Source organism: Biomphalaria glabrata, chromosome 4 (assembly GCF_947242115.1).
Source record: "Biomphalaria glabrata chromosome 4, xgBioGlab47.1, whole genome shotgun sequence".
NCBI classification, from domain to species: Eukaryota; Metazoa; Mollusca; class Gastropoda; family Planorbidae; genus Biomphalaria; species Biomphalaria glabrata.
This window is the reverse complement of record NC_074714.1, coordinates 14,634,262-14,650,164: the sequence shown is the minus strand read 5'-3', so window position 1 is coordinate 14,650,164 and position 15,903 is coordinate 14,634,262. Positions and strand designations below refer to the sequence as shown.

Here is a 15,903-nt window from a genome sequence, read left to right as displayed (position 1 = left end):
AGGTTTACAAGATTATAGTTTAGTGATAGGTCTATAGTTCTACACTTAGAAGACGGTTCGCAAAATTTTCCTGAACGTCCATTGACGTACTTGTGTTTAAGATATAGATTATCAAGACCACCAGACCGATTTCAATTTTAAGGATTTTTATATAATGAAAAGTCATGTCGGTCAAACCACTTGTGTGACCAAACTGACAATAGGCATAGTAAAAAAAACTAAACTTTTTAAATCAAGAGAAAATTGACCACTTTGAATGTTAGACCTGACAATAAAGATGAGGCAGAGGGAAAAAGCAAACAAATATCTTAACTTGAAATTCTGTTGTAATATCTATTCAAGGAGACATGAAAATAAAGTTAGTCATCTTGAGAAACAAAAGTACGAGCCGACCCGCGAGGTAGCATACGCCGCTATTTAGTGACAGGTGAACACTTCCTGAAAGACACAATTGTTCAAATGGGGTGGTTGGTTGAGCGACATAGAGAATTATATATACAGAGCAGATGACTTGTTCTCCCTTCCCACTCTTTTTTTTTTTTTTGTCTGAGCCGCGCGCTCTGTCGCCTCGAAAGTTACGTGGGGTAACTCTAGTCCGACTTGCAAAAATGAAAGATTTATCTTTCCATGACTTTTTCATCGAGGGTTAGAGAGTCGGCGTGCGTGCGTGCATGGTTGGGATACGTAGAGAATTATGTATACACATATGGTCAGTTGTCTTGAATTTAACGTTACGACAACATACATCGACTATTAAGTAACGCAGTTCACCTCTTTAAATTAAATGTTTATAATATCTTAACATATATTTTACACAGTACAGTAAGTTATTTTCTATATCATTTTGGATGCTTGGGAAGGGAAGGGGTGGGCGCGTTTTTTTAATTGGTGCTATCGAATCTGCGTCTTAGTGAATTAATCGTTTATTAATAGTTATCTATCTCTGCCCAATTAGAGCTTACATCTCTAGGATCTTTGAAAAGGTTCAGTTTCAGCACCCACCTCATCGTGGTTGTCGCGTGAACATCCCTCCGGGATGACCAAGGGGAACTGGTTTTTAGTTACGGTTTTAAAAGCCAAGTGGCCAATGTAAAAAAAAAAAAAAGCCACATGACCCCGTCCCCCCAGTGAATCTGAATCACAAGGCTAGAAGCGGAGGCTAAAGTCTTCAGGTCCTTGGGCTAGAGGTGACAATGAGAATTCTCGTGGCCTGTTTCCGGAAACACCGTCATTGCACAAAGCCGCCGCGCCGAAGGAATTGGTTTCGAAGGTTGTAAAAAAACAATATCTAAAATTTCCCTCTATGAAGGGAAAGCAGGCAATGCCGACAACGGTTCAGCAGCCTTGGAAACCAGTCCAGAGAATCAAATGATTTCAATGATGGGATAGTCTGATTCGTCTAGTGCATGAAGAATCACCATTGGTATAACATCAGAAAAGTGACACAATTGCCCTGAACTGAAATCCAGTTCACTGTCCTTTAAGAGAGTGGGAAAGAAAGCAAGGAAATCTTCCTTTTCTTAGGCTTGCCTGTAACTTCACTTTTACCTGTCCTGTAGTCTGTTGGACCATTGGGGCACCAATCTGTCGGCCGTCTTTCTCCATTTCTCTCTGTTCTTTACCTTGAATAGAACCTCTTTCAATGATAGGCCCATCAATTCTTTAATATCGCCTTCCCATAGCTTTCTCTGTCTGCCTCTTCTTCTTTTTCCTAGTAATGTTCCATGATGTAACGTCTGTAACTAGTTCTATTTAAATACTCAAAACACTTCAATGAGAGATTGATAGCTATCCTTTCTTTTCGTTGCACGTTTGCTCTTCATATAAACCTGTTTATCTGCTAATCTATATTCATGACTCACTCAACACTGCGACAGAACTAAATTTCGTGATGTTTTTGTAAGCTAATTACTATTTAATTGTGTACTAGTAATTTGTCTTTGTAGTTGAAAAATAAATGAAAACTAATTAATAGCTTTAAGAAAATGCCAACAGCCAGCATTGCACGTTGGCAGCTGAAATGGTTTCTACAAAGTTTTACCTCTGGTTTTTTAAGTTACAAAACATATTGATGCATCTTGATGTAAGTATCACATTTAGAGATAGTAATTAAATTTAAATTACCTTATTCATTTTAATCTGAGCCTCTAAACATTTAATTGACTGGCAAATACAATGACTTTCTAGTCTGGTGTGGGAAAGGATTCGATTTCCTTAATCATTCAACTTTTATTTGGCTACTACAAAGTAAAAAGAAATAAATCAAATATTTGATATTTAAAAGCATACACACACACACACAAACACACACAGAGCTATAATCTCTGGAAAGCACACAATAGAATGCATAAAATAAGAACTATTTAGAAACACACATGCATATGACTATGATTAAACTTTGATATTACATTGAATAGGTTAAGCGAGTTTAATTTTAATCCGCTTTTCTTTTAAATTAAACTAAATTGTTTACTCGTATTTTAGGTGGTTCAATAGGAGATTATTTTTTTGGGTATTTTCTATTTATTACTTCCTTGCAACTTTTGAATTAAATGCTTTATGAAGATCATCTCAAAAGCATATCAAACTGGCACCTCTCTACGTATTAGTCATGAAAAATACTTATTATTTTTTGGCGTAGACAAGACTTAAATCATTAAAAAAAAAATAATCAATTAGTCAAATAATTACTGGTAAATATGTGAGGTTTTGTCTCCTTAGATCAGTGATGCCCAAAATACGGCCCGCGGGCCAGATCCATCCGGCCCGCAGAAATGTCTTCAAAAAGTGTAAAAATCCGCGTACCCCCCCCCCCCCCCCCAGGTTGAAAAATATCTATTTACCTACGTTTGGGCCCTCAATTTTTCTCCGATGTATTGGTACCATGACCTTTAACATTTGTGTTTATGAAATGGGACTTTTATTGTAAAATCTACCGAAAAAAAAAAGAAAAAGAGAAAGAACCTTTATTTCTTTGTGGACATGATAATAATAATCAAGCTTATTAGAATAGTAAATAAAGTGTGACTGTTTTAAAAAAGAACAACATATAAACGGCATTATAAAACAAATTTGACGTCGTTCTTGGTATGAGTCGCGAATTAAAAGATTGTTTCGCCAAGAGATTGGAAGATTAATAAGAATTTTACCAAAAAGAGACAACAAAATGAGTCGTTGGTAAAGCTAGCTACACTGTTGCTCATATATTTAGTAGAGAAATGAAGCCGTAGGGAATGTAAGTACTAGATCAATGGGTTTCTAATCAAATAGTTTACGGCCAATTTCATTTCGTTTTTATACATTTTCGTTTATGTGGCCCGCGACACCAGTGTCGGGAATTAAAATGGCATGTAGGTCGATTTATGTTGGGCATCACTGCTTTAGGTAATTGTTCATGTTGTTCTCCCACACCATTTATCGGATCAAGTTGAAAATTTAAAAAAAAATATAACAAAAGTTATTGTACCGAACAAAATATGAATCAATTTAAAAAGTAAGCAATAAAGCAATTTATTATTGGTAATCAATTAATTGTTTAATATGAAAATAGGAAATAACTTCTACATTATTTAGAGATATAGTTGTAAATGTGGAGTTCTATCACTTTGTTTATTTTGTTAATCTTAAAAAAAAAATTTTGTTTGTTTCTAGATATTTTAGGCACTGGTATAAATCTGTTATTAATTTATTTTGTTATCTCTGTTTTCTGAATTTATGAAAGTTAATCAATATGTTGTTTTTTTTTTATATTAATTTTAAGTCAAATGATAAATGTCCAGAAGATATAATAAACGAAGAACACATGATATTTACTAAGAGCACTTTATTCTAGTTACCAGCCCAAGTACATAAACGCACATATGCAACGTATTGGATAATTGCTAAATATTGTATATTTTATTGTATTTTGTGTATAGACATACAAGAATATCTGCACACTGAAATTACATCTATATTACATGTATTTTGAGTAATGCGGTAGATATCTACCAGCTTTTTGTTTAGCATTTACCCATTCAGTAGATCACTCTCTTCCTAATAACTTATCCATACTATACAGAATTATCTTTATGATGACATATCTGATCCATAATGGACAGAACTTTCTTTACGATGACACATTTGATCCACACTATACAGAATTCTCTTTATGATGACATATCCACAATGGACATAACTTTAAGTTGACACATCTGATCCATACAGGACATGACTCTCCTCTGAAAGTCTTCTATACAGAGTTGTTCTCCGTAAAAGTCGTTTTTTGACCACAACAAAAATGAAAACGGCTATGCCTGCACAGCCAAGGAGTACTCCAAGAACTATCCCTAGACACGTGAATAAATGTGAATAAATTAAAGAGTTACATTAACGATTTATCACTTGATTAGGAAAAGATCAAAGGATTGATAATATGTATGAAAAGAATTGTATTTCTGATGTTTATTGAAATTATTATTTTATTAGCATTCAAACAAATCAAAGTCAACTTTTTAAATTTCTTTACTGTTTTAGTTTTAACTTGACGTTTTAAAAAATCCGGACTATATTTTTATGTCCTGATTGTTGAAAACTGTAGTAGCAAAAAAAAAATTAAATTGTATACTTTAAATTATTCCTTTTTAAAAATTTCAATGACTTTGAGTCACAAAATAATGTACCACTGATGTACCACTGATGTATTACTGGTGTATTGTTGTATTTACCTGCTATAGCAGATGATGGGAGCTCTGAGTACTGTATAGATCGATGTTCAGCTTTAGTGAGATTTTCCATTGACTTTTCATTTTCTACGATCTGCAAAAGAATGGAGAACTCTGGTGTTTATTGGTCATAAAAACATGTATCTCAAGAGTAAGTAATTTGGTGAATACGAAAATAAAAGGCATCTAATGTTAGGTTTAAAAAAGTACTTATGACAAACATGGATATCGAGGACAAAGATTTAAACAAATTATTAACAGACAAACTTCTGTTGTCCAATATGTCCATGTTTTACATTGATGTTCTTGTGATGATTCAAGTCTGCATGCAAAATATGAAGGGCAGCGCTAGTCAGATATTTGACTTAATGGGATACTGAAATACTTGTCAAAGACATTTTAAAGAGTTTGTCAAAGTAGCCCTTTCAAATCTTCCTATCCATGGGGCTGATGATGTAAAGCTCATCTGTTTCTATGGTCTACGGTTAAAGAAGATGGCGCGTGGCCATCTCAAGAAACAAACTCTTTTACTTTCCCGTTCTACTGTCAGGTAGTGATACAAGAGTTGTGTGGATACAGACGAGTCCTAATAAATCCCAAAAGTCAAAAACTCAGTCTTCTCTGGTATTTGTATTTGGGTCGGTAGCCAGGCGCTTCACAAGTCAGTCAACACACCCCTAGAAACATTACGAAGTGTCCCTTTAGAAACAAGGAAGAATGTTATGAACTGTGCAGAATTGAATTTTTTCATTAGCATAAAGCCCCGGGATCCTCCGCGAATTAAAATGTACATGTCATAGTGAGTGTTTAAGCAAAGAAATATAATTATTAGCAGAGGAGTGGGGGTGGTGGAAATGATTTTATTATTGTTATGTTTCAATTTCCCTCCATGTCTCATACATTCAAGTGAAATGTTTGTGAATGAATGACTTTGTAATGGAAGAACATATTTTGTTACAATGTTAATAACAAAGGACTTTGAAATTGGAAGACTGACAATACAATGTAATGAAAAACTAACAATACAATGTAATGAAAAACTAACAATACAATGTAATGAAAAACTAACAATACAATGTAATAAAAAACTAACAATACAATGTAATAAAAAACTAACAATACAATGTAATCTAACTAGTTTGAAGTTATTCACGTTACCTTTCTTTTATAGAAAGTTATATTTTGCATATTAAAAGTCTCTGGAACCCGCATAAAAGGTGGTCTTTTGACAGTGGTTATATTGGGTGAGTTCAAGGAACCAGTTCTTACACAATAGTGAATAGCACACCCCTGTAGGAATAGAACATGTTTTTAGAAATCACGCGTGATATGGATGATCATAAAATTGTTATGCTGAATTTTAGAAATAATCACAATCAAAAATTAATGAGCGACTTTTAGTTTATCTACAGATTAACATTATTTTATTGTTTTAATTCCATACTCTATTTTCTTTATTTCTCTCTCTTTCTTTCTTCCTTTCTCGAATTTCTTCCACGCTCTTTCTCTCTTTCTCTCTCTCTCTCTCACACACACCCACACTCTTTCTTCCTTTCTCGACTATCTCCCTCACTCTTTCTTTCTCGCTCTCTCCCTCTCTCTCTCTCTCTCTCTTTCTATGTTTCATATACTCATTCTTTATTTCCTTCATTTGAACGCATAACTTTTGTTTCTTGTTCCTAAAAGAACTAACAAGGCTTTTCAGGATGTTGCTGCTGTTACCGCCAACAAGATTTAAAGTAGATGCTCAAAGTAGAGTCACACTTACCTTAATTTCGCCAAATTTAATTCACCGAATTTCTATTAAAATACTGTTTTCTGGTATTGCCATATTATATTTGCATATTTGTCTTCAATTTGTTAAGCAATAAGATTCGCATTTATATTGACACATATTAGTACACTTAATCTCTGTTATTTCACCTCTTTGATAGCCACTAGGTGCTGACTAAATCCGTCTGGACACTTTTTCGGATAACCTTCTTCGCCGCTTCCGACAAGAAATGACTTCAAAGAGTTACCATTTGAAGCCTTGAGATCGTTGGTATGATAAGCGTCCATCGCTAATGGATTACCTACAAAATATACCATGATTCATTTGACATACTATTTACAACTTAAATGTTAAAATAATTTTCTTTTTAACAATATATTTTATAAAAACATGCTAAATATATAAGAGAAATGAGTAACTCATTTAAGTTGATAGTGGATTCTTACCAATGTTACACGTGAAAAATCCACCAAAGGGAATAGATGATCCAGAATGTTGTTCAAAGTCATCACTTATACAAATAAACATATCATAGAAAATAGATCGAGGATAAAATCCCGCTGGGCAATTCTGATTTTTTAGAAAAAAGAAGAAAAAAATCCTGGTTAAGCGAATGTATAAATCTACTCAGATTATATAAAATGCTAATTATAGGCCTATAGATATAGACTTAGTAGACAGTGGGTAAAAGTTACTGAATGTCTGTTTATTTATTGAACGATTAAATGAATAAAGCCTACAAGCGGGAAAACACGCTGACGTATGTCTGTTCAAAATAAAAGATTGTATGGACCTGTAGCCAAATTAAATTCATGTTTTATTTTACTTTGAAAACTATAACTATCAAATTAGAGTTTTCCCAGTATGGCCAATTAGCAAGTAATTCTTTTCCCAAAGATATACATCAACAGTCATATTTCTAGGGGATATCGTTGAAGCCGTTTTCGAAAACCGTGTCCATCCACCCAGGCTTTTGATCCGATGAAAAGTTTTCAGCCTGAAAAGAAGAATTATAAAATTGATCTGTCAAAGAAAAAACCCCGACCATAAAATGTACGACATTACTGTCTTAGTGTTCTGGCAAAACTCTTTCATTACCTATACATATTACAGTTGTTAGGAAAAAAAAATCTTCATTTCTTAATAAACGAAAGATAAAATTTATGAATATTGTGTATTTTAAAAGTTGTTTTTTTTTATTACCATTGCCCCTGTTAAGACGTTTATAACACCGTTGCCATAAAGCCCTCCGAATAAGTAGCCCGAACTTTGCTGGACTGGTCCTACAGGAGCACACCAATAACTTGTGGAAGCTTCAAGTCTAAAGGGAAAAACAAGGAGAATACAAAAAAATACGTTAAAAAAAAACAAAGTTCATATTAAGTATATCAATGAGTTTGGATCAGTCATGTCATTACATTTGTAATAGATCTAGACTAACGACAATAAGTCTGTGCGATTAGACATTGTTTGTTACCAATTGTTTTTGTTTCGCACAGTTTCAAGCTTTGAGCTTTTTCACTACGTTCTGGTCCTACCACTGGTCTGGAACAGTTGGGGGGAAGGGGGGTAGGGGGAGAAAGAAGGGGGTATAAGGGTGATATATTTAAAAAAAAAGGGGAACGACCTAAATTGTAACTTGTGGGCTAAAGCCTTCTCAACGCGGTAACCACTGTGTTAGCTAAGAGTCTAAGAACACGGAAGAGTGTAGAGTTATCTATTGTTTCTATTTCATGTTTGTGTTCACTAAGCGTCAAGAGACGGTCTATAAAGGGAAGTAATTCAGCTTATACTACCACTTCAGTCAAGTACAAATTGTTTCTCTTGTTTGATATACCAAACTAAATAATTTATTACCAATAGTTAATTAACTGATTGGTTAAGTTTTTTTAATTGATTCTTGTGTTGTCAGGTAAAAGAAATAATAGTGCAAAATTTTAGCGTGATCTGAGATTGGCTGTGGGAGAAGTAACGTGTAGAAACTTTCGGCCAGAAAGACAGATAGACAGACAGACAGAATGTTTTTGTTTGTTTTACATGTTTCGGATGTTCCTTCAGAATTGAAGATAATTACTTCCTAGTCCAAACCTCCCGCAGGACGACGGGGATGGGAGCGGGCATGGTTTGAACCCGGGACCATCGATAAATCTGAAAGACAATCCAGCGCGCAAACCACTCTGCCAGGCAGCCATCCACAGTGAGTTGATATAAGATTTGTAAAAAAATGTTTCATACACTAAGAAGTCTTGTCAAACCGAATGTTTGAAATTGTGTATGTATATTTATTATTAGTATTATAATACCATTATAATTATTACTATTATTATTATTATAAAACAAGTTACTTTGCAAACGAAAAAAATAGCCTCAATGTAAAAAAAAAAAAAAAAATTAAATACTAGTTAACAATGGGATATGTGACAGAGATGCCAATTAAGCCTTAGCCTGGCTACCTCTCAAGGGGACTCGAGGCTTGACACCCGACTCAAGCAGAGTTGTGTTTACTGAGCACCGCAAGACATTATTAAAACCTTCTGCCAGACACCCCCAATGGCCCCTAATTAGATTGGATCATATCGCTATATAAAAGCTTTTTAAAAAATAGATACTTTATTTATAGAAAAGATGGTTGAATAGAATTAAACTTACCCAAAAAAGCTATGATAGTACGTGTAAACTGCAACCGGTTTGTAAGACTCAGGACAAGAAAAGCTTCCGGTTTTTGGATTGACTTGCGAAGAAAGGCTATAACACGATGGATTACCTCCCGGGCGAGTACATTTTTGGTAAACACCTGGTCAGTTCAGAACGAGAAAAAACAAACGGAAATTTATTCTAACCTATAAATGTCCACCTCAGCATTACCAAAACATCATTGTAAAAGCTAACACAAATAATAAACTATCATATTGACCATAATAAAATAGAACAGAAGGAATCGAAATCAGGACCATCTTATTGTTATTTCAAGTCCCCAAGAATTTGATCGCTAAGCGCTAGTGTGCTGTTATATAATAAACATAAACGATATTCTACAAATTAGTATCACTAGTTAATAGCTTGTTACTGATTATAAATCTTTACTTCGGTAAATTAGATAAGAAATTTAGATAAGCGAATAAATAAATATGAAAATAGAAAAAAAAGTTATACTTTGTTCTACTATTTGTCAAGAGTTGGAGTTGAAGACAAATCTGGGACAATGCTAAATTAAAACGTTAAAAAACGCTTGCATATAAAGGCATATTAAGGTTCGACAGTCGTTCAACCCTGCAGCAGTGAATCTTTGTTTTAGAGTCTTTGATATTTATGTAAGTAGATTAAAACTTAACTTACCTCCAAACATTAAATTGGTAGACACTTCTTTACAATTTCCATCATTGAAATTCGCAGAGTAGCTGAAATTTGGTTCTCCCAGTTTTGTACATCCTCTGACGGTGTTCATTTCATAGTAAGTCTCTATCGCTTCTTGAACCATCTGAATGTGAAAGTGTGAAACATAATTATGATGACATACTTTTACTGAGCACTAGTAGTGTAGTTTCATTTTGTACTCATTTATACGATATATTTTTAGACAGCGCTTTTCAAAAAGTCTTTAAACCTCTTGTTATGGAGTGTGTGTGTGTATTTGTGTGTGTGTGTGTGTGTGTGTTATATGGTAACGGTGTGAAGAGGTTATTGTTTGTGAATGATGCAATATAAATGATATTTTCACTTGGTCTTAGTTAAGGGAGACGACGCCAGAGAGTGAGACTGAACAGTTGTGTTATTGTAGTGAGTCAGAAGTAGAAGAAGGTTGAAAACACTGTAGTACCTGGAGATGACAAATATCTAGCCTGTGAGAGCAGATGCGTATCTAGGATTGGCCTACTTAGTTACATGAGAAATTACAAAGGGAAAAAGAAGATTTGAATAAACAATTTACCTAAACAAAAACAATCTACATAAATAGTTTCACCTTCGCTACACTCTCAACAATGAAGTCGGAAAGTTCTGGTAATGTTTGAGGTGTGATAAAAAAGTAAAGTGGATCGCCAGCTCTGTCCATTGCGACCAAGTTTGAGTCAACGCCGTCAGCCCATTGGTCGACTTCCATGTTGGTTTTAAACTTGGGCCCTCCAAATGTGTAGATGTATGACTGTTGTACACTCTTGTCATAGCCGCTGTTACTTGAGCTTTCACTTTTGTGGCTAATTTGAAAAAGTTGGAAAAAATAGTAATTTTATGTACAACTACATCTCCAAGCTTGAGTCTCTACTTTTAATTTAGGGACTAACTATTTACATCAATGTTCTATTTAAAAATGCTTTCAAGATTTTATTTGTTAGTAAATTAGGCAGTTTTAGAAAACTTGGAAGAAGATATATTTAAATATATCTCGTGGTGCTTTTTCGACGTTGAGGCCATTGACATTTCCAACACGCGAATCACCAGAAACACCAGCGAGCCCAATGGAACTGAGCCTATTACGTTTTATTCTGCTATTTTGTCGCAGTTTCAGGAGAGCCAAATGTAGCCGCCGGGCAGTAGTTTGGGCATTGCTGATGCAAAACGTGCTAATTATTAGGTAAATTAAAATTTGGTATACATCTTCACATTATAAATACATCTTTATAACGAATGGCTTTACTTTGATGTAGTTTGTCGACGGCAATTTAGCCAAGAAAGATAGAGAGGGAGGGTGAGAGAGGGAAATTTCACTATAATTAAATAGATCAATTGTAAATGCGGCCTGGACGCACTCATATGCAGATATATTCTATATATAGATAGTTATCTTCTTCTTCTCCTTCTTGGAACTCTAAGCCAGCAAAAGTGAACAAGAGCTCCCTTTCACGGCCTGAATGGCGGGTGTCAGACTCGCGTGCACCGGGACCCCTGCCATTTTCCTTTTCTATACCAGGCTAACCGTGCAGGACACGCCATTTATGTAACGGCCCCTTGAGGAATGGCGCCTAAATTGTGACAAGGTTGTGGGAGCTTTTTTACAACTCCGCACAGAGCAATGAGGATGCTCTTGCGCCCCCTTAGGCACCCCCACGGGAATCTTGTTTTGCTACCCTTTAGCCTAATCGTTTCCTCCTACGATCGTTTCCACCCGGGCGCCACTATGAGGCAGGGCAGCATGCCCGGGCTAGATGGTTATAACACGTTGCCCTAAATAGTAGTGAACTTTTCTATTTATTTATTTCACTTGTTAATGAATACAAGAATCCCAACGAACAAATAGACCCAATTTTAATTTAAAGATGATTACATTTTCACAAATTTTAACCTCAATCTGGAGTTTACACTTTGTGGTCAATTTGTGGGACCCTGGGATTGACCTCTTTAGAGGCCCTTGCATTTTGACATTCGACATCATGACATGAGATAATGACCTAATTTAATATAAAAAAAAATTTACGACACTCAAATGGGGGATCCCTTCAAGTGGGGGCTCGGTGGGATTTTCACATTTTGACCCCCTCCCAACCTAGCTACTCCACTGATTAGCTAAACTGTCCATTTTTAGAGGCCCCCGAAAGGGAAAAAGACGCTAATAGTTTTGTGTTGAATGTCTGTCCGTCCGTCCCGTTTAGATGTCTTAAACTAGAAAAGATAGTGAAAATCCGACATCATAATAATTTAGACCAATCAAAGTTCTGATGCAACTGCTACTTTTTTAATTTCTGAAAGCGAAAAATCTAATTTTTAAATCACTTATGCAACAAATGTTTTTCATAAAAATACACTTCTTTTACAACTATTAACTATTAATAGTAACAGACACAAGATATAAAATGGTTTGAATTTTTTTATAAATTTGTGTCCAGGTTCCAGTTCTTGAACCCGTGACGAGCTTGCAAGTTAATAAGAGGAATGGTAAAAAAATATTCATGGAAATCATTTTTTAAGTGTTTTTCAAATCCAGGATTTTCTTTTTACATTGATTTTTCTTCCAACGACGTTTTAACTTGTGAGATATTCTGTGGACCTTGGTCCATTTTTATACAGCTTATAACAAGTCACTCTGTCTGTCTGTCTGTAAAAAGTTTGAACATGTTATTTCTTCCATACCCAATAAAAAAAATATTCAATTAGATAACTATTGGTGATTATTTATTTTGTTTGGTATTGAACAAGGGAACGAAATTGTATATATACTGATGTGGCGAAATAAACTGAATTAGCCCCCTTTGTAATTTGTTTAGAGTTAGTTTGAGGAGGTCTGCGCCAAGGCAAGTCGCTCAACTTTTTTTTTTTTTTTTTGCATAAATGCATCTAAAAAGCAATCGTGGTAACATTGCCCCTTCTTTCTCTCTCCTCCCCCCCCCCACCCTTTTCCCAATTGATCAAGACAAGGGATAGGATCATAGCGCATTGAGAAAGTTAAAAGCAGGAAATTGCGCTTAGCGGAAAAAAAATGGTAAAAATATTTCCAATGTCACAGATTTGGTACTGTTAGTATTGATTAAACTCTAGATCTATTACAAATTAAATGGCTGATCAATACTAATGGATACAAATGCACACAACGTTAGCTTTGTTTTTGAAAAATAAAGTTGTTTATATTTTGTTTTTATTCAGGAGACATAGAGAACTAAAAGCTGGTTGTCAAGGGTTACCTGTATGACGTGTCAACGTGAAAGGCTCCAAAGAAGGATGCACTTGCTGCTACTAGAATGGAGGATCTTTCGTCAGACGTAAGCTGAGCAAAAGATCTGTCCAAGTAATCGTCTTTTACAAGGGCTGCACCAGCAGTTAAGCTCGTCAGTACGTGAGTTCCTGTAAAGATAAGTAACATCTTACTTTGAGATGAAGGTAGTTAACTTTTTGTATGTTTTTTTTTATAAAACTATCAATGAAAGTTTTTTGCTAGTCCAAAATTTCGAAAAAAATAAAGGTGTTTGTTGCTGCGGGAGGTTTGGGCTACAGTTCCCAAACATGTAAACCAAACATGCTCGAATCAACAATGTTTCTTAGTAAGTGTAGAGAAAATAAGTGGAAAGTTGTAAATTAAACGGTTTAAGTTAACATTCAACGTGTTATAATGAGTACACACTTTTGATATTTGCTACTACGTTGCAATCTTTTATTTCGTTTGAATTCTATTAGATGGCTGCATGGTCTTGGTGGTCATGGGTTTATAACCTGTCCCCTGTCATCCCTTGTCGTCCTGCGAGAAGTTTGGACTAGGAAGTAAATTGGACTAGAAAGTAGAGTATTTTCAGGTCGGAAGGAACATCCGAAACATGTCGAACATTTGACAAACATTTGTACAAAACTGTAAGAACAGAAAGAACATTTACTGCATTGATACAAAATTTTAACGTTTGTTTGCAGCTTAAAATCAATGCAAAGCAAATATTTAAATCTTAAAATAAATATCTGTGCAATATTTCTTAATCAAGGAGACCCGGTGCCCGAGTTGTAAAGCGCTTGGCTTCCGAACGGCAGGGCCCCGGGTTTAAATCCTGATGAAGACTGGATTTTTTTTTATTTCGGGATCTTTAGGACACATCTGAGTTCACGCAGCTCAAATGGGCACCTGACAATAGTTGGGGAAAAGTAAAAGCCGTAGGTCGTTGTGCTGACCTCGTGAAACCCTCGTTAACCGTAGGTAACAGAAACAGATGACCTTTACATTATCTGTTCCTAGATCGCAAGGTCTGAAAGGGGAAATTAAAAAAAAAAAAAATATTATCAAATTTCGTTAACCAAAAAAAAAGTCTTTATATCCCCAGGTAACTGTTTTGCATAATAACTTTTAGTGTTGTGTAGATACTTTTACCGAGCTCTTTGAAAGTTAGGGTGAGGCTAGATCAATGACTCCTGACTCCATCAATATTGTCTACCTTTAGTTTCTATTACTCTCTTATTCTCGAGGATCTCACATTTGAAGTCAGCACAAATTAGACCGAATGCTACGACTTAAAAGAAGTTTAATCTCATCCTTCATATCTCATCCTTCATATCAACATTATTCCTTGTAAAGACACTTTTTTGTTGTTGTTGTTGTTTGCTTGCTTCTTTGTTTGTTTTTTTTTTGTTTTGTTTTTGCGTGCATGTTTTGAATGTTTCCTTTGAATAATAGATTTTGACAACCTAACTAGAACCTCCCGCAAGATGGCAGGGAGGGGGCGTTGGGCAGGGTTCGAAAAGGGACAATTGAGACGACAGTCCAGAGCGTGCACCCCACGACCAAGCAGCCACCCAATAGTAAAGCATATATTAGAAAGTAACTTCTTATCAAGTAAAAAAAAGTACTATGTTTATACCTGATCCTTCTCATTGTTAGAAACAAAGGTCAGAATGTAACGTTCATTAATCTATAAAAAGTATATACCGGAATACAACCTTCATTAAGTTATAAAAAGTAAATGTCAGAATGAAACCCTCATTAATTTATAAAAACTATATATTAGAATGATACCTACCGTATTCCCGAACAAGCAGCTGACTTAAATAGCGAGCGTATTCTGTCTGGTTCGCATAAAGTTTCTCTCCAATCTTTAAAAGTCTGTCTTTAAATGGTAAACTAAGCTGAGGATCCATATTTAATTTCACTTGGTATCTGAAAAAAACATTAGCGGAGTTTAAAAACTGACTTTGAATCTTATATTAGTGTTTGACATTTTTGGGAACATATTAGAATGGCGTGGGTCTATAAAAGTGATATTCTATGTACAGATTTGATTTTCAAGACTGAAAAAATAACCAGCATTTGATATAAAAACCCTTTGAAGCCGAGTGCTTGTTCCACACCTCATACCCATCATGTTTTAAGTGAAGCCGTGATTGGTTGAAATATAAATAATTATTAACACACACACACACACACACACACACACACTATATATAGTATAGACACGAGTAAACAATTGGCATACAAATTGTAAATTGTTTAATTTCGGGGGTAGATCGTGGAGAGGAGGAGAATCGCCCCTACCGCCCAGCCCCGGATCCGCCAGTGGTAATGGTTACACTTAAAAATTCAATGGGAGACAGAAAACCCCAAAGATCAAAATGTTACCTTTGATAACGAAGCTGAACCCTGGTGGTCATGGCATTGTGCTTCATTTGTGTTGTCTTCAACTGTTGGTGCTCGTAAGAGAATTTCCCGCTAATAGAAACAAAAGGTACTTTAAGACCCACGTCGACGTTGACGGTGTCAGAAGTCATAGACCTAGCCTCATTCCACTCTTCAATGACCTCGGCAAAAGTTTGTACATGACTGTCCTGTAATTGAATAATTTAGTTGCAAATAACAGTTAAGGTGTTTCGTATTTAGTGTAGCGATGAAGGAATAGATCCAGAAGATTAAAAACGGTCAAAATAATGGCTGTAGCCAGTTGAAATGTCGCAGCAGTATAACAAATTTGAAGGAGTCATGGAGTCAGAAATAATAAAATGGGAAGTGGGAGAAATGGGTTCAAAACG

At 35.2% G+C, this 15,903-nt stretch overlaps 2 protein-coding genes across 2 annotated transcripts in view; both read right to left on the bottom strand.

Annotated features, from left to right (window-relative positions):
• LOC106050418 (macrophage-expressed gene 1 protein-like) overlaps positions 1-2,257 on the bottom strand; it is a 30,980-nt gene extending 28,723 nt beyond the window's left edge. The window contains exon 1 of the mRNA XM_056026108.1: positions 2,125-2,257. Within this exon, the coding sequence (XP_055882083.1) occupies positions 2,125-2,133 (9 nt within the window). The 5' untranslated portion in view covers positions 2,134-2,257. The remainder of the gene's footprint in view (positions 1-2,124) is intronic.
• A 1,551-nt stretch (positions 2,258-3,808) lies between these two features.
• Positions 3,809-15,903, bottom strand: part of LOC106054140 (macrophage-expressed gene 1 protein-like) — a 165,197-nt gene continuing 153,102 nt past the window's right edge. The window contains exons 4-15 of the mRNA XM_013209891.2: positions 15,497-15,702; positions 14,901-15,037; positions 13,089-13,248; positions 10,439-10,670; positions 9,814-9,955; positions 9,127-9,271; positions 7,681-7,798; positions 6,924-7,047; positions 6,627-6,778; positions 5,862-5,993; positions 4,707-4,797; positions 3,809-4,328 (exon numbers count right to left, since the gene is read on the bottom strand). Coding sequence (XP_013065345.2) covers positions 4,180-4,328; positions 4,707-4,797; positions 5,862-5,993; positions 6,627-6,778; positions 6,924-7,047; positions 7,681-7,798; positions 9,127-9,271; positions 9,814-9,955; positions 10,439-10,670; positions 13,089-13,248; positions 14,901-15,037; positions 15,497-15,702 — 1,788 coding nt within the window. The 3' untranslated portion in view covers positions 3,809-4,179. The remainder of the gene's footprint in view (positions 4,329-4,706; positions 4,798-5,861; positions 5,994-6,626; positions 6,779-6,923; positions 7,048-7,680; positions 7,799-9,126; positions 9,272-9,813; positions 9,956-10,438; positions 10,671-13,088; positions 13,249-14,900; positions 15,038-15,496; positions 15,703-15,903) is intronic.